The 19,150-nt window shown below is 38.3% G+C and overlaps 1 protein-coding gene across 1 annotated transcript in view; it reads right to left on the bottom strand.

Annotated features, from left to right (window-relative positions):
- The window catches only part of COL24A1 (collagen type XXIV alpha 1 chain), a 147,748-nt gene that overhangs the window by 79,393 nt on the left and 49,205 nt on the right, over positions 1 to 19,150 (bottom strand). The window contains 8 exon segments of the mRNA XM_055815621.1: positions 6,878 to 6,931; positions 8,552 to 8,605; positions 9,233 to 9,286; positions 9,682 to 9,726; positions 9,818 to 9,871; positions 15,763 to 15,807; positions 18,303 to 18,326; positions 18,328 to 18,357. Of these exon segments, the coding sequence (XP_055671596.1) occupies positions 6,878 to 6,931; positions 8,552 to 8,605; positions 9,233 to 9,286; positions 9,682 to 9,726; positions 9,818 to 9,871; positions 15,763 to 15,807; positions 18,303 to 18,326; positions 18,328 to 18,357 (360 nt within the window).

Here is a 19,150-nt window from a genome sequence, read left to right as displayed (position 1 = left end):
TTCTCAAGCACTACCACAGAGAAAATGCAGATGCTATGGCAGTATTAGAACACATTTCCAAGATGTTCTCACATTAATAATCCAGGACACAGACAGGCACTCCAGACAATTCCAGAAGACGAATGAACCAGAAAGGAGTTCTTAAAACACTCAGCAATGCTGTTTGCCATTCAGATTCTGAGTTGTGAAGTGGTATACATTTCTACCTATATCTGAATTCGCCAAGAGTTATTCAGCAGCCAGCTTCCTGTGAAGCTACGCCAGATTAAAAGTTCATTATTCTTCCATAAGTGAAAGGCCAGGAGATCAATGTATAGCTTCCAGCTGCAATGCAATTTTCAGCAGAGACTATTTGGAGAAAAATATCACTCAGTATTATGACTTCTACTAAGGAAATGCAAAGTGCAGATTCTTATCTTCACATCAGCTAGAAGCCTGGCAGGTAGTAGGCTACAAATTATTTTTAAAATCTTGCTGCACGTGTGGCCTTTTGCCAGCAAAGCACTTCAGAGTTCACTCAGTTTAACCCAACTAGAGGTGTTGTCAGAAAAAACTGTAGTTCCAGCTGTCTCAACACAAATGTGCTTTAACCTTGCTAGGAAAGTGACCCATTTTGTACTGAACACATTTAAATATAAATTAACATATTCATTGTTCTCACTTATCTATATAATCTTTAATTAATGAAAAAATGCACAGATGATCAGACTGTTACTATGTCAGGACATGTCTTTTTGTACTGAAGTCAGTGCCTCAGAGATGAGAGATCTGCAGAAGCTGTTGCTTTTCTTTTGTTTGTTTTCCTGTGTGGCTGCTAACACAGAAGCAGAATATCAGAAATGTTTGGAAATTACACTCCATTTCCACTAGGAATTCTCTTACATATGCAGAATCCACTCACTCCAAGCTGTTTCTACACGACATTTGCCAGCATTGCTGTTAGTCACTGACCCTCATGCCCTCTATTTCCTTAGCAGCCGTCAATGCGATTGGGACACCAGCGATGATAGAAGGACACCACAGAACAAAAACCTCTCCAGAGACTGTGATAGTCCCTTCAGTTGCCAAGTTTCCCTCCTCCAATATTTCATTCAATCACATGCTGTGTTTCATTTGAATGAGAATGAATTTTCAGAAGCAATACTGACTGGATGCCACTACTGAACTACAAGGTACTTATTAGAGCTTTATTACTAATTATTATCAAATTACAAAAGGAAGATTTCTGCATAAAACTACAATCTCTCTAAACTGAGAAAATGAGCTGTGATTTTGTATTCTCAAATAAGTGTTCATTATTCTTCTGTAAGTACATGCTATGCAGAGATATGATTCAACTAAAAAAAATTCTCTATACAATATTAGAAATGTCAGTATTCACACAGTTACAGGACTTTTTCCTTTGCCATTCATACAACTGCATGACAGTGTCAATAATGTGCCAAGTACAAAGAGAAAAACAGTACAAAAAAAAAAGATTTGAAATTAACTTTCTTCCATGTGTGCCAATCTAGCCAAGTTTAATGCCAGCATTTTTAAAGGCCAGAGACAAAACGTTAATTTTTTTCCCCACAGACCTTTAATTCTGATTTTGGAAAGGGTGGAGGAAGGAATCTAACAGTACAAATTACAACTGTACAATTGCAATTTGTCAGAGAACAGAAAAAAGGGTACAGCATACGATACGGTACAGGAAAGCTTTGCAATTTACTGTTACTAAGATGTGAGTAACACTATGCTGATGTTGCTTTGTGCTTTTGTCTAACTGCACACGGCGGATCTTTTCAGTTATGTTCACCAAAACACTAGTGACTTTTTCGTGAGAGACTTAAAGTCATCAGGTTTTCCAAATATGATGCATCATCCTTCAAAGCCATCTAGTGCATCTACATATTATATGGAACACATATCAGAATCACTGTATTTATAACAAGCAGTATCAAGTATAGGCTACTCTACAGTGAGAGCAAGGTTGTACACCAACCCTTCAAAACAGACCTGCGTGGCTGCTTGATGGCCAAGAAGGTGGCTGGTGATTCACCTGACTGACCAGCGCAGCAGCAGCAGCCACTGATCAGTATTTTAAGGACCAAGTATTGAAGTATTCTGTAAAGCTACAATGTGAGAAGTTAAGAGCTTTGGTAAGAACTTCAGTGCAGACCCACTCCAAGGATCAGACAGGATTTCCAGAGGGAGCTTGGCACAGTTTAACCTGGTTAGAGTCACACTTGTTGGACTCTTTAACAGTCTCCCTGTCTGCACTGAAGACTTTCAGTAGTCAACCTACAAGGCCCAGGGAGACCTTAGCCACCTGCTTAACTACTTTCACAAGACTCAAAAATCAAGCCAGGCATTCAACATCAACAGCTACTTTTGTGTAACTTTCAAATACATATAACAATGGTAAGCAGAGAGAAGTATATTTTACAATTTTGTTCCAAGTTATGGTGAAAAAAATCAAAGGTGGGCATTTCATCAGGGACAAAAATACCAGATTATGTATTTATTTTAAAATATTCAGGCTCGTTTTTGTGTTACCAATAACAGTTAAATGACTAAGGTCTGAAGAACAGGTCTTCTTTCAGGCTTCTAATGATATAACTGACAGTAGGGTTAGGCAAAGCCTGAGTACAGAGTAAAGTAATGAGGAACAACTCTGTGCGTTTTGAAAATCAAGTATTCCTAACTTTAAACCTTAGAAAAGAGATTAGTAGCTAATAGTCAGTGAAATAATGCTTGTGCAAGAGGAACTCTATTCTCTTGCAGGAGGATTATTGCACTGTACACTGCACAGTGCTGTGCTGCTAACAAATGCCCACACAAATCAGACCACACCTAGACTAAGGCCAGATCAAAAAAGTAAGGCAGAAATTTCAAATTTATTTGCAAAACTACTGTTTCTTTTAAGATCAACACCAAAATCCAAGAGCCAAAGCAGTGCAAGTGTTTAAAATCAAATAAAAAACATCTCAGTACCAGTTTCCTTTACTCTAAGCAGATTCAGAATGTTAGAAGTTAAATAATGCCTTGGTAAAGCAACACAAATCAAGTTTTGTTTATCTGCATGTCCCTTTTTCTATAGTGAAGTCTCACCATAGTTCTGTCTGAAAAAGGAAAATCTCAAGATGACAAATTCTGTGCAAATTGCCTGTGAAGATCTGTGGAAACAGACTAGGACCTAACAGGCAGACTAAATTATAACCACTTAAAAAAAAAATAAAGCAGTATGCCAGAATATGCATTTAATTCAGCTATAAAATTGTCTTTATTTCTATACTTCAAGTAATTTGCATGCAAGCTATTCAATGCGATATTGAAAGAGAACACTACGTTATCACTGCACTCGTGGCATTGTTTGCATAACCTCAAAACAGCATGTTATAAGATAGAACAAGCATTAAAAATGTTTTTTTTTTTTAAATGAACAACTCAAAGTAGCCAGTAATTGATTTACAAAACCTCTGCCTTTTTGACTGTTTACTATTATTTGAACGTATCCTTTTCCTTTGTAATGTATTCTCTTGAACATGAAGCATACTAATTGAATCCCATATGAGTACCTTCCTGAAAGAATAAGCTAATGACTTCAGATCAAAATACTGCACAGATGAAAAAAGTTCTATTGACAATAATGACTAACGTGCCCTCTGTTTCAGACGAAACCTATTTATAATATTTAGGGAACATCTGAAGGAAACTATCACCCTTATTCTTGGGGAATAATTAAATGTGATTCATAGAGTGAAATGTAACTGTAAAATATTCTGAATACGTGTGGAAGCCTGTTAAAACATTGTCTCATTTAATTCACATTAACAATAAGCATTACATACTTCATTGTACACAATTAACACTGAGTTAAAATAGTCAGACCAGCAATTTCCAGTTGTCATACCAATAAAACTCTCTAGAAAGTTGAAATTTTGGCTGTTTATTTTTAGATGCTTGACAAAGCAGCAAAACGTGTAAACTGGTGAAGAACATGCTCCATCAAGTGCTCACTAAAGATAACCAACGCTTTGTGAGCAGCATACATTCAGGCACATGACAGACCCTGGCTCTGCAGCAACATACCCAGCAGAGAGTTTGGCTTGACACTGCAGGACTCCTGCACTGCAAAAGAATGCACTTGGCAGACAACCCTCACACGCCGCCCAGAAAGCAAGCACGAGACCTCTGTCCTTCCCTTTACTCACTCCTGCCCATCAGCACCGCAGTTCTCAAATGGACCCTGGCTATGAGCGGGTGGCTTATTTCAACTCTGATCTGGCATACCTAGGTTGCACAGCTGCAGAGGAAAGATTTAGGAAGCAATTCACTGCTGACCTGCATATAAAACGCCAAAAACCCGGAAGGATGAGTGAAGCCTGCCAGGCCTGTTCCCACTGTTGTGTGCAGAGATACTTCAGCTGCTGTAGTGCCTCATTTACAGCAGTTTACATAGAAAAAAAAAATAGGGATATAGCTGCTTATTCTTTATACTGGAAATGAAATACTCAAATGTGTAATTGCAGAGACCAAAGGATCTTCAGTTTCTTATTTCACATGCACCCAAAACAAGCTTGAACATGGGGACAGGACAAATCCCACTGTCTTAGTGTTCGACAAAAGGGGAGAGACATAGTCTGAAGTAGGATCTGACAGGTTGTGCCACTGGGCAGACACACCCTTGCTCCTCCCACTCACAGCAATGCCCAACAAATCCCAATATAGCTTGCTTTATTATTTTTTTAATCTTTACTAAAAGACATATGGTATAGATTGTCATGCCCACAGCAAATTCAAAGTACTCCCCTTGCAAGACACTATTTCATCACAATCTGCTGTTTCCAGAAGCATCAAGGGGAACATGCAATACAGGATGTAATGTCTGTTTTCTACCTGGAGTCACAGGAAGTCTGACAATTCAGATAATGAAATAGGAACAAGGAAAGCAGTCCTGCCTGACCTCCTAGCTGTCTATTTTTGGAAGAAGACACATGATTAGATACATGACAGTAGGCTTTTCTTGTAGGAAATTCCCCAATAATTGCATATGCAGTTGTGTCTAAATAGCTTCTAGCAACAACAACTAGCTTATTTTTATAAGACAAAGTAACAGGGAGAGTAAGATACAATCTTTGTTTAAGCTCGTTTTTTATATTCCTTTTATTACAGAACTTCTAGTATTTCCAACTTATTCAAGTTCCTGGTATACTGCTGTCCTACCTCCCTTCTATTTCTGCTATTTCGCCATATGGTGACCATGTTTTTATGAAGTAAAAGAAGGCAAAACTTCTCTTACTTCTTTTGCATCTGTCTTGTGTGACTAAAATTGAGAAACATTGATTTGTAGTTTTAAACCTGACATTGTACAAACAGTTACTCAAAGAAAAATACCTGGACACTCAAGCTTTCATTGTCTAACATAAAGCACTTTATTTGCCTTCCAATGGCTGAAGTGATTCTGCATCACTGAGCAAAAGGAAATGCTGAGATTTTCAGACAGGAACTTTTCCCATTCGTATCTGCCCTGAGGGTACCAGCCCCCAGTGATGAATTTATCCCTAGGCCCAAAGGAATAACATGCCTGGGTTGGAATAAGGAACTATGAAGGACTACAGGGATAGGTGTCAGGGTCACCAGGACACAGGCTTCAAGACCAGCAATTTGATATTAACCTGCCATAGGTCTCCTTGGCTGGAAGCTACACAAGATGATGCAAGGATTCTGTTAATAATGAAGAAGTGCTAACAGGCTCACAAAATCTAAAATCCTGAGCCACAGAGAGAGGCAGCTGTGGGCAGCTTGCACAGGCCTTGTGACTTCTTCATTCCAACTGAAGGGCATGAAAATACTCTTTCCCCAATTGACTAAAACATATCGGCATATTCTGAAAAGACCATCTTGTGTTCTTACAACAACAGTAAATTTTCTCTCGATGAGGGCTCAACTCCATAAGAAAGTGTGTTCTTTAGGATTTAGAGGAGCTATAACAACAAAGCAATAAAACCCAACAATTTGTTCTTTGAGGATCACAGGCCTTGGGCTCCCTCTTAAAGAAGGTAGGAATACAGAGTCTTGGTTTGAGGAGGTATGCTCCCAGAGTTATCGTATGTTGCAAGGCCAGAACAACCATCATTGCTAATATAGACCTTCCAGACATATTTTCAAAAAACCTCAAAATGACAACAAAAATCCATTGGAGGAGGCTGATCAAAAAGAAGAATCTGCATTTTTTGCTTTCACCTCTCCAGCAAATATGAGTGTCTGTGTATGCATATGTCTTTCCTGTACAGTCCCACAGCATTTTTTCCTATAGCCTATGTATAAATGCCAAAAAGCACGGAAACGGAACAATTCAGAAACTGACTCAGTTTCCGTGTAGACTTCCATAGTACAGTTCTTAGGCAACTGCACTGCTAGATTCAAGTGCTTGGCAATGCTTCCAATGTAACTAGTGTTTATTCTTTGCATTCCTGGCAAATAAAATTATTTTGTAAGAGATAAATATGCAACTAGGCTTGAAAAATCCCACTTCTAAACATTCTGTAGTATCTACAAATGGAAGTGTGCCTGAGAAGGCACATGAGCCTCACACAAGGTGTAACGCATAACACCTGGATTCAAAAGAGAGGAAATCCTAATCACATAGGCAATGAAGAACTAATTTGTATTCAAAGATCCTGTATATTAATACATTGCATTAAAAATTATGAGCTAAAGTATTTTGTACTTTATGGAGGAGAATGAATTCATCAGATATGATTATATAAAAAGTATTTTCTAATTCAACTAAGACTATAATCTTTTGTGATGCAAGCTCATTTACCTCTGATTTTTGCAATTTAGTAGAACTAAATTACAGTGAATTTACCTTCATCAAACAATTTCTTACCTCAGGCCCTGGAGGACCCAATGGTCCATGGGATCCAGGATCTCCAATTTTCCCCTTAAAAAAATCCAAAGTTATATTTTTGATTGATTTTTTTAACAACAGATTGCTATGAAGATTTAAAAAACATTTATCAAACAGAAAGCCAACAAAAGTGTTGAGATGACTTTTCCACTAAATAGGGAATTTTGTAACTGCCTCTCTTCAGATTCAATTAAGATTAGTTCTTCAAATCTCTTTGAAGTCACAACAAAAAAAATGCAAATCAGCTTTGGACAAATAAAATTGGGCGTTTCGGGATGGTCCAAATAGTCGTATAAAAAAACCTTGACACACATAGCTGTTTTCACAATAAAAACTATGTATTATTTAAAAGGCCAGGAAGCAACTGTTACAGATATTGGTTTGCATATGAGTACTTATGTAGTTGAAGTATCCCATCATGGCCAAAGAAATGGCAGTTTTGTGATTAATATGAGTCTTATCCACATATGACAGTGACTCCATTATATACAAATACTGATACGCCTAGAAACTAACCAAAATATTTCTCTACATTATATCTGTTCTTCCACATTTTTACAAGTTTGCTGCTGCTGCTGCCGTAACTAGGTGTTCCTTGAATAAAATTAAAGCCTGTCCTGGAAAATCTTTTTTTAATTTGTAACATAAATGATTTTATTGTAAATGTATTCTACAAAGTTAAACACTATATTATTTGCAGGACTGAGGTCTCATATCTTAATTTAACATAAGTCAAGAAGCTGGTCACATTCAGTTTGTGTTTAAAATCTACAACTGTTCAGGAATGGGCTGATTCACGTGTTTATCTTTAAATGAAAATGCTTGTATCTTTAAAGGCAGAAAGGCTGAGTTTTCCCATCTAAGCCTAAGCAAATCTGTGTAAAAGTTTTGCAGGATTAATGTTTATATTATAAATTTTCTGGGACAAAGACAGTATTTTTTACTGAGTTTAAAGACCGATGATATTCATGAGGTCTAAGTAGGTTTATCAGATAGTGGCTTGATTGCACATAAGACAACAGGGACTGATTAGTTCTTTAACAGCATAAACTATTGGCAGCTTTTAACTATTTATCAAAAAGAGGCAGACAGCAGTGATAAAAACAAGTGAGGAAAAAGCCAGGTAACCCTGTGCAATGCCTTTTCTACCTCAATATTTACAAACCCAGCAGAAGTGGCAGCACTGCACAGGTGCCTTTAAAGCTGCTAAAAATCAGTAGGAATTCATGACTACTCCCATCCCTGTGAGAAATGGCTGGGTATTAATGAGATTTCCCACATTCTCTCCAAATCCAGCTAGCCCAAATGGTCATCTTGGCAGCTCCCAAAGCTCTCAGTAAATTTGTTTCAAACATTACCAATACGTCTATTTCCCCACAAAGTGACTGTCACAGAATACTTAATATCCTAAGCCCTCCTATATTAAAATATGAGACATATACTGATTTCTGTAATAAAATCTCACATCTTAGGACCTGACCCTCACTAGCCAGTCACCAGAAATAAAAGCAGTTCAGACCTTGTTCTTTGTGCATTTTGAATTAGGTAACTTCTAGAGGATTACATGACAATATGAACATAAGAGATAAAGAAGTAGCCAATATAACAACATATAATGATATACTGACAGCAAAAATCGATATGTAAACTTACTGGGGGTCCTGGCTTTCCTCTGGTCCCTGGAGGTCCTGGCAAACCAAGCGCACCCTGAAAAAAGAAAGCTATTAAATACACATGAAAATGTATTGTTGTGTTATGTTGGAAGCAATAGATTGCTACACTTTGCCACCTAAAACAGGCTTTGAAATAATTCTGCAGGATGAGAAGTGTCTTCTAACGTTCAACTTTCATCAAAAGACTTGTCACAGGATACGCTGTTTCAGTGACTTCTGATGTACTAGCCAAATAGGAAAGAAGATACTTATTTATCTCAGTTTCACAATATGAGGGAACATACCAGACCATGTGGTGCTGCTAACCACAGCTGGTCCAGGTGAGCTGCAGATGAATCTCAAAGGTTCAAGGGAAAAATATCTTTTACAACAGTTTCTTACTAGTTTCAGATCATACCATAATTCTTTCCTTGTTTGACACTTCTCTCAACACATCAGCCAGAACTCTGCCCATGCCCTTTACTTGTCTTTGTTCACTACTTTCTATAAGTTTTAATTAGCACAGCATTTCTTACAAATATGTTAATTCAGCAGTATCCAGTAGCTTTTATTACTACATTCTACTTTTATGCAACTGGCTTGTTGCATTTGAAGAGACTCAGAAGCCTGATGAAGTTGCTGAAATTGGACAATTTTGTGAAACAGTGCAATTATAAATTACCTTGTCTCCTGGGTACCCCTGGTCTCCTGGCTCTCCTGCAAGGCCATGTTCACCCTAAACGACATATTATTTTATACAGACATTTATGTGGCTTAAAATGGGGTAGTTATCAGAAATTGAGAAAGATTAATTTGATATTTAGTATTTAAAATTAACACAGATCTTTGAATGACAATACAAGATGTTGCACTGAAGCACCCCTCCAGGAAACCCTATATACACAGCACCGGATTTTGTTATGCCTAGTAATAAGCGCTCTCCAGAAGCTTGTCTGCAGTACCAGATTGTGAGACTGAAGTAATTTTAAAAAAATAAAAGTCAGAAGAGAAAAGAAATCAAAAGGAAAAATGGAAGGCTTTGTAAAGTACATTATTTTGCTCAAGATTTAATGAAAGGAGCCTGAAAGAATTATATATCTCTATGAAGATAATGGAAATTATTTAAATCACCTTATCACCTTTCATTCCAGGCTGTCCCACACTCCCTGGGAGACCCTATTAAAATGAAGAAAACAAAAATCCAATGTTTGCCTATAATATGGAAAGCAACATAGGCAACAGGCTGTGGGATTGTTTAGCACCATACCGTGGGCCCCTGAATTCCTGATGGTCCACTCGGTCCTGCTGGCCCAATGCCTCCCTATGAGACAGCAAGAAAGGTGACTACATTAAACATTTGATGAAATGGAGTAACTTAAAAGACTGATAACATAATGTGGCGTTTTATGCACCACAGAGAGGAACCAAAATCTTTTCCAGGCTGATTTCTTGGGGAAAAAAGTATCCATATTATAAGCCTTTACAGGTCCCAACCACATCAGCAGAAATGCAAGAAACTAAACTTCCCTCTTTTCCTTTAGATTATGTATTGAAGAGAAGACTGCAATGCATTAGGCAATGCAGAATAAGGAAGCTTTCTTTTGTACTGCAACTGCACAGCCCATGGCTATTTCCTCTTGTCTTTACGGTTACATCACATCACTACTCTATAAAGCACTGAATTTGGCTTAAAGGAATTATTTTACCATGAGTAGTGCCATAAAACGTGACTTTTACTAGGATTTCTCAACTCTCAATGATTTCTAAAAGTTTAAAGTTAAAAACAATAACAAACCAAAAAAAAGAAAAGATGGGATTCTTCCAAAATACCAAGTGTGTAAACTTAACCTTAAGTTCTGATGGTCATGCTAACTTTTTCTGTTCTCATGTACCTTTACAAGTCTTACGAGGAGCAGCTGAGGGAACTGGGCTTGTTTAGTCTGGAGAGAAGGAGACTCAGAGGGGACCTTACTGCTCTCTACAGCTCCCTGAGGGGAGGCTGCAGGCAGGTGGGGGTCGGTCCCTTCCCCCAGATAACAAGCGACAGGACAAGAAGAAACAGCCTCAAGTTATGCCAGGGGAGGTTTAGAGCGGATATTAGGAAAAATTTCTTCACAGAAAGGGTGGTCAAGCATTGGAACAGGCCACCCTGGGAGGTGGTGGAATCACCATCCCTGGAGGTGTTTAAAAAATGTGTAGATGTGGTGCTTAGGGATGTGGGTTTAGTGATGGACTTGGCAGTCCAGGGTTAACAGTGGGCTTGTTGATCTTAAAGGTTTTTTTCCAACCTAAATTATTCTATGATTCAAAGCCCTTACTACATTTCTCCTTTCTGGGATTTATAAAGTTTTATGACTTGAAAATGAAAAGCGAATGAGAAATGAAAAAAATTCAGAATCTTAAAAGATCAACACAGAAACAGCAATAATATTAATGAAAGAGTGAGCTAAACATAAGAAATGATTTATCAATAGGTAAAACTATATTATATAGAGAAAAATCTATCTACTTTCTGCCTATTCTACTTCTGGACAAAAAAAAGGCAGTGTTATATCTCTGACTATGCAAGAATTTCGTAACAAATATGAATAAAGACATCTTTTGCTACTTGCTAATTGTGACATGGAAAAGATGAGATGGACATCTACTGATTTCCAGTTCAGCACACATTCATTATTCTCTGGAAACTTTTTTGGGTAGTTAGCAAAAACATTCCTCTGCAGCCATCATCAGACTCATGGCTCACTGAAGAAAAAGGAAGACTGATGACTTAGCATCTCAATGGTGCTTGGTAAAGCTCCCAAGAGAATTGCCACTCTACATTGCTTTAGCCTTACATGACTGCTTCAATGATATATTCTGTCATGTTAGTTAATGCCAAGATAAATTGTTTACATTGCTGTCTCTTACTTGTGCTTTATGTTTTAGTTCAGCAAGGCATTTCTGTATTAATGATACTGTACATTGAAATGCATACTTATGGCAACAATAGCATCGGTTGAAAAATCAGAGGGATACTAAGCTGGGAAATTTAGCTTACAAAAGCGATGGGAAGAAGTTCCAAAAGAGCTTTACAAAATTCAAGTTGATGAAACTCTTGTCACAGTCTCCAGATGTATCGTCTGACATAATTAACAGCAAAGAACTGGAACTATTAAAAAATAAAACTGAAAAGTGATCTCACTGAAAAGGGTTGAATTACTAAGGCTGTCAGTTTTTAAAATTGTCCTTCATCTACAACAGCCCTGCTATATGTTAGCACATGCTTATCGGTTAAAAATTGCTGATAGATGAAAACCACAAATTACTTCAGCTACATAAAGCATACCTTTTCCACCATTTCTAATTTTTTTTAGAATGGTTTAGTTTTTTAGTGAAACTAAAACCAAATTGCTTTTACATGACAAAAAATAAGATACCAGAAAAGGAAAACTAATGCTTCCTAGTATTAGGGGTGTGTGGGGGGGGGTTTAAACAAAAATAGAAATGTGATAGCTCTGATAACTGTGGTGCTAAATTTTCTGAAAGTCTCCATCACATTAAAACTCATGGGTTTGCAAGTCTTGAGAGACTGACTGCTCAGCCAGCCAGAACTCTGAACTTGGCAACAGCTTTGTATATTACAAAAAATCATGGAAGAAAGAATTCTTGGACTCAGCTTGCTGATGCTGCTCACTTTGCTGTTGTTCTCATGAGTACAAAAATATAATTAGCTCTTGACACTGTATACAGCTGGGCTGGACAAGCTACTTGAATTAACACTGTTGGTTTCTGCCAGATTAATATATTTAATCTCATGTTCAATACTGCATCTTGTAATAGTATAATATGTTTAATTAACTAAGTATTTTAGAACAAACATTGAGATCTCTAGTTCTTTACGCAGTTTTGGATGACCACTAGCATCTGCCTGAATAAGGGCCATGAAAACAAAGGCCAGGGTGCACAAATCCATCTGGAGAGCAGGTGCGGTCAAGGAAAAAGGCTGCACCACACATGCTGTACTTGGGGATGCTACAGTCACCTGAAATTCCCCTGAGGTCTTGGTGAAATTATCCTACAGTTTCAAAAGCACAATGGTCCCTTGTAAATATAAACTCTGGAACAAAGGACAGCTCTTCCAATTATCTTACTGCCTGGGAAAGTGGGAACCAGAGTAACTAATATGGTGTAATGCAGAGACACAAAGGAGTGCATAATAGTAAATTTTACTGATGATGTGTATACAGTGTGTTAGTATCCACAAAAGATTCATGCCACTAGATACCGAAATCCTTTTTAGCCATGTTCTGACCTTATTTCAAAACCCCAGCTAGATCTGCTGATGCTTTTGAAGCTTCCAATGCGTGTTCAGAAAACTGGAGGAAATATTGCTGGGTCACTTTCCTCAACTATAAAATCTTACTGTAAGGTCTTATCAGCCACAGAGAGTTAACCGCCCCTGAGCGGCAATGCTAATGTGTTTGGGCTGAATAAACGAAGATACCTTTAAAAACAGCCTAATGTATCCAACAAGATCTATTAAGCTGTTGGAATAACCCTACCTTTATGGAACCACATTTCTACATCATAAGAACTTGCCCATACATATTTTTAATCACACATTTGTCATCCCAAGCACTAAACTCATAATAAGATCAGAAGCTCACTTGCAAATTTATTTCTACCTCCAAAAATGTCATTGTTTTTCAGCATATATACATATACCTCAGCTACAAACACACAAGTGTAGGGATCAAAGGAGCTCTCTGCTTCATAAAAGACCTCTAATTCCTTGTAGTCAAATGACCTGCAGCAGATAATGTAAAGTTTCCAAGAATTCTGGTCAAACCCTAATTCCAACAGAAGATGTGAATATTTGTGTATTCCCTGTAAAAATCTTGTTCCAAATGGTCACATTGTGAAACTAAAAGCTATACACATGAAGATTTAGCTTAATAATTGTACATAATGAAGAAAGAAATGCCAGTTTCTATGCTTTACTTTCTTGCCTTTACTTTGAATAAAAATTATGTATGGGCACATAATCAAAGCTTTTTTTTTTCCCTTACACACATGGAACCATGCAGAAGAATCTCACATTTCAATGAGAGATGGCAGGCCACTCAGATGACGTTCACAGGCAACAAGCAAAACAATTGCTGATTTCATGCTGGTCAAAATCTAAATATACCATCAGTGTATTTGGGGGATTTTTTCCCCAATAGCTCATATCAGCTGAGAAGGACCTGGGAGTTCTAGTGGACAGCAAGTTGCCCCTGAAGCAGCAGTGTGCTCTGGTGGCCAAGAAGGCCAGTGGGATCCTGGGGTGCATTAGGAAGAGCTGGCCAGAAGGTCAAGGGAGCTGATCCTCCCCTTCTACTCTGCTGTGGTGAGGCAGCAACTGGAGTGCTGTGTCCAGTCCTGGGCTCCCCAGTTCAAGAGGGACAGGGAACTGCTGAAGAGGGTCTGGCAGAAGGCTACGAAGATGACGGGGGGACTGGAGCCAACTCTTTTATGAGGAAAGGCTGAGAGGGCTGGGCCTGTTGAGCCTGGAGAAGACTGAGAAGGGATCTTATAAATGTCTACAAATATCTTAAGGGCGAGTGTCAAGAGGATGGGGCTGGGCTCTTTTCAGTGTAGCCCAGTGACAGGACAAGAGGCAATGGGCACAAACTGCAACACAGGAAGTGCCACCTGAATAAATATGAGGAAGAACTTCTTCACCTTGAAGGTGACAGTGCACTGGAAGAGGCTGCCCAGGGAGGTTGTGGAGCCTCCTTCTCTGGAGACATTCAAAACCCACCTGGATGCAATTGTGTGCAACCTGTCCTAGGTGAACCTGCTTTAGCAGGGGGTTGGACTAGATGATCTCCTGAGGCCCTTTCCAACCCTGAATATTCTGTGATTCTGTGATTATTGTTATATTTCAGCTACATACAAGTAGAAAAGGCTTTAGACTAGTGATTGAAAGTAATTTCTGTATTTCACACAAAATTATTAACACTCCATCTCTGTAAATGACCACAACTCAGCAACGTAGCAAATGGAGATTTGACCATGCAAACACTTATGCTCATAAACTCTAGGAAGAGCTAAACTGCTAAGTTTTAATCAAAATAATAAGCATCTTTTTAGATGTGATATATAATAGGCTTTTTTAAAAACTGAGATATATTTGTACAATTATCAAAATCCTTGAGATAAAATTCCAAAGACATTTATGTAAGAAAAGCAAACTAACTCAAAGCAAATTCTCAAGAATGCAACCTCTAATATTACAAGTAGTTTAATTGGCTCAAATATGGCAAGTGACAAGAATACAATCAGTCATGTTTGCATGAAGAAGGCTGCAAGCCACAGAGGTTCCTTGTCCAAGCTTCTGTGCCTTCACTATAGCAATACCATAAGAATCGCAATCAGGCAGCAAGGGATGACTTATTTTGTTATGAACACATCATTAAAAAGACAATCATGGAACTCAACTGGCACACTCAAAGGAAAAGTTAGATGACCATCAGTGTAAACTAACAAACATCAAGAATATTTCAGATCTCCAGATATAAATTAAAAAAAAAAACCAAAAAACCAAACACTGGAGACAATCATGGCTTTCTTAATTGAAGTGTAAACATGCTATTTTCTCCCACATGTTATGAACTATGAAATGGCTGGGTAGCCAGCCGTGACTGAGCCAATACCAAGAATCAAATCCAGGTCTTCTATCAGTAAACACATGAATTACTTAAAATAAGGCAGTAAGACACATGGTATGAAAGTATCAATCTTTCCCATCTCCTGTAGGCCTCATTCATGTCACAGAGCTTCCCTGTCACAACTGTATTTATACAACTACAGCTTGCAATGTCATAGTGAGCATCACAACCTTATTCTAAAAACATAAGACAATTTTTGGACTGTGGATGTCAAAATGTTTGGAAGTATTGTGCTTTTTCAAAAACAAACACTGGCTTTAGGGGTATAAACTAGCCAACTTGGTTACTGCAAGTAAAAATCCCAGACATACCAGGTCAGAAATAAGCATAAAAACCCAAATCAAATATAGAAGTTCTCCATACTAGTTTTGTACAGTAATTTCAATTGCAATCATGGCTACCTAAACCAAAATCTTTTAAGATCTCTAGACTCTTATATTTGTTGTTATTATTTCAAACTTACAAGCCAAATATTCTAATGAAGCCATATCAAAGTAAGTAATAAATGTATACTCACTCTTAGACCTGGAAATCCAGGAGGACCAACACCACCAACAATTCCCTTCAAAGAAAATGAATTTTAGATTATCTGAATTTTACCATTTTAAAAAATGCCCAGTGATAAGATAAAGAAAAGTGATCTGCAAAGCAAGTCACTAGGGTTTTTACAGAGTTCCTGAAGAATGACAACTTACCACTGTATGGGCAAATATGCTTATTAAAATTCCTGATTATGGAATTAAATCTCAAGATACATGCATCATTAAATAATTCCTGCATTACCAAGGAATGTGAGATTTGTTGCCATGATATTTAAAGTGGGAAGATGAAAAAAAAAATTCTTTGTGGTGGAAAAATACACAAAAATTTATTAAATATTCCTTTGAAAGATAAATAGGACACCAGCTCAGTTCATAGCAAGACCTTTGCAAATTAAAGGTTACACTCTTTTTGTGAAAAAATACTTCTTGATACAAACCACAGTACCTGTACTTTATGTAGAAGTAACAAATTCATCAGTACTCTACTACTGGCTCTGTTTCACTCAAGTTTAACTCAGCAGAGGTTAAAACACCACGGAGAACAGTTGCCAAGTTTCTATGCCATGCATGAAAGGCATATTGTAGCCCTCCAGGTCAGCTTGCTTTGCACAGGCTGTACCAACGTCTGGGACCTGCTATTCAATGGTTATCATACATAGGGTGCACTGCAGCCCGTCGGCACCCACACTGAAGGGGGATTTTTATGCAAGCAAATCTCAGCCCATTCTGAAGCTGTCCAACAGGGCACGGCTGCTGAGCATGGGACAGAGGACACCTTCATGCTTTCCTCCCTTCTCTAGTGCCTATGCACCTTCTCCAGCCTGCTTCAAACTAACCACAGGGGAAACCGAATGCTCTAGAAACATCCTCCAAGGCAGACTGACATCCTCAGAGAAATGAGAGGGTGTTGTGGAAAGCAAGGATGGCATTACTCGGTTAAGCAGAAGGAATTAGGCATGGAAACAAATGTCATTAGTGTCAAGTCAGCATACGGAAAGAAATGTGTTTCCTTCATGTTCCTGCCACCACAGGCCTCCCCTGCTCTCCACTGTCAGCTCATGAACAGGCTCTGTAAATATCCCATTAGCATTGCAGCCCCCTGCAGCTGCAGCTCTGGCCCCTTGCCTGAACAAGCCCTGCAGGGTGAGTTTTGGGGGAAGCAGGGAGAGGGGTTGCTACCTGTCTGAGGAGGCAGTAAGATCAGCAGCTGTTTTGGCAGATTAGAAGGAACTTGGTTGCAAATGCTTGTGTTAAAAAAGGCTTCTTTGTAAAGTGCAAGTCTGTAACTTCAGATTCAGGCCTTCTGAGCTTGTTTCTATTAAATTACTGTTCTGCAGGTATTGTGGAAAGACAGTATCTGCTTTATCAGGAACAGAGGAACACTTGGGAGTACCAAGAGGGGAAGGAAGAACTTACCTTTTTATATCATATGCAAAGCAGCTGGTGATGCTCATGACACCTCAGAGGGCTTTCAAGATAAAAAACGCCATACTGACACCACCTGACATTCCCACAAGGGGAGCTTTGCTTCAGGGACCAGAAATGCAAAATATTTTTTTTCCTATGTTCCAAAATGCTGGCACCAAACATTAATAAATCACCAGCAAAATTCATGTAAGCTTTTCTAAAATAAGTTTCTAAAATGGGTGTGTCAGGATGGGGAAGGCCTTCAAAAAGGAGACCATCTCTGCCCAGTTGCTGACTCTGGTCCATGTCAGAACAACCTTTATACACAAACTGACAGCAGTTTCCAAAGGAGCATCCAACAATAAAAGCACATTCAAATCAGCTGCTTTTTTGCCTAGCACTTACTGCTATTCCCTTGTCTGGCCCGAAACCCTTTTACTGGTTTCTCATATCAAAGGAAACCTGAGTTTTGAGTCTGCAGCCAGTTTTCCTACAAATACAGCAAAGCTCCTTTGATAGCAGCCAGTGATGTGCCTGTGCCACAGTTTGAATACCATACCACGAGAGCACTTTAGCTTGCACACACTGCCAAGGACAAAGCTGTTATCATACTGATTATAATGCACTAAATGACATACTAGCATAATTGTATTCAGTAATAGTTCAAAGGATGAAATCAACTGTCAAATGCATAAGAATACGAAAGCTAGGGGTTTGGCATACATGCAGAGTCCCATTTTGTTAAGGTGATCTTAGAATAATGGTTTAAACAAACAATGCAAAGTCATATCCAATGCAAGAATTTTTGAAGAATTCAAATCAGGAATGCAATGAGGACAGCAAGACATTGATTCTCAAGGTAGTCAGCACATACAGTGGTGGAAACTGTTCTCTCAGTAGCTTTCTGGTTCTTTTCTCTTTCTTTTTTATACCACTGCTTATTACAATACTATCCTGGCAATTTCCATGGAAAAGTAACAGTCCAAAATTTTCCTGCAGACTTTAAGACATCACTTTGAGGCAAAAGTCTCCTTTCCATCTGGGAGGGGAGTTAATACTGAGTGTTACAAATTCTACCACGTTAATCAACACACAATTTGATACTTACAGGATTCCCATCTGGGCCAGGGGGGGCCTCTATTTCCAAAGTCACCTGGAAAACCCTAAAGCAGAAGAGAGAATGCTTGTTCTTTAATATTCAAGACAAAAAGGGTGGTCTGAACACTGAATTCCTATAGGTATTAGAAATTAGCAAATCAGCAAGTGGATTCAGGGAGAGAGAATGTACATTCAGGGAGAAGCAGAAAGTTTCAGCTGCACAGTTCAAATGAACAGAATAGTGGCATTTGCTTGTCTCCTAAATTCATAACCAAAAAAGATATAATTATACACAATGTGAGCATGGGGAAAAATCAGATGTCTGATTTGCTTTAAGAGCAATATTAAACAATATTACTTGAATTACTTGCTTGGAGTCTCTTTTCTCATTTAGTATTTTTACTTCAATTTTCCCCCTCCCCATTACCTACAGCATTCACTAAAACATCTGCCTTTTGTTCTCTCCTTACTCTTCCCCAAATATTAATGGTTGCAGTCTCAGTGTGACATGTACATTAGAAGTCAATTTTTTCAATTTAAATTTCAATGTTTCTGGCACAATACTGTCCTTACCAATGTTAACACTTGGCTTAGTATGCATCTAAAGATTGAAAAAATAACTCAAACAAGACATGGAAAAGCTTTATTCATTTTCTCAGAGACTAGGATACCAGGCCAGGGAAGAAATCTGACTGACCAAGTCAAGCATCAAAGCTTGAAATGGAATTTCCATTTCTTGCTTGAGAAGCAAAATGAAGTGGAAACCCACTACTTTACTGTCTCTAATCTTTCTTGCTTCCTCTCAGAGTTTTGCAGATTGCTTTACTTCTTTCTGATGTTGCCCACTGCAGAAGCACA

The sequence above is a fragment of the Falco peregrinus genome, chromosome 10 (assembly GCF_023634155.1).
Source record: "Falco peregrinus isolate bFalPer1 chromosome 10, bFalPer1.pri, whole genome shotgun sequence".
Classification (NCBI taxonomy): domain Eukaryota; kingdom Metazoa; phylum Chordata; class Aves; order Falconiformes; family Falconidae; genus Falco; species Falco peregrinus.
Note: the sequence above shows the minus strand (reverse complement) of the source record. Positions and strands in the feature narration are given on the sequence as shown.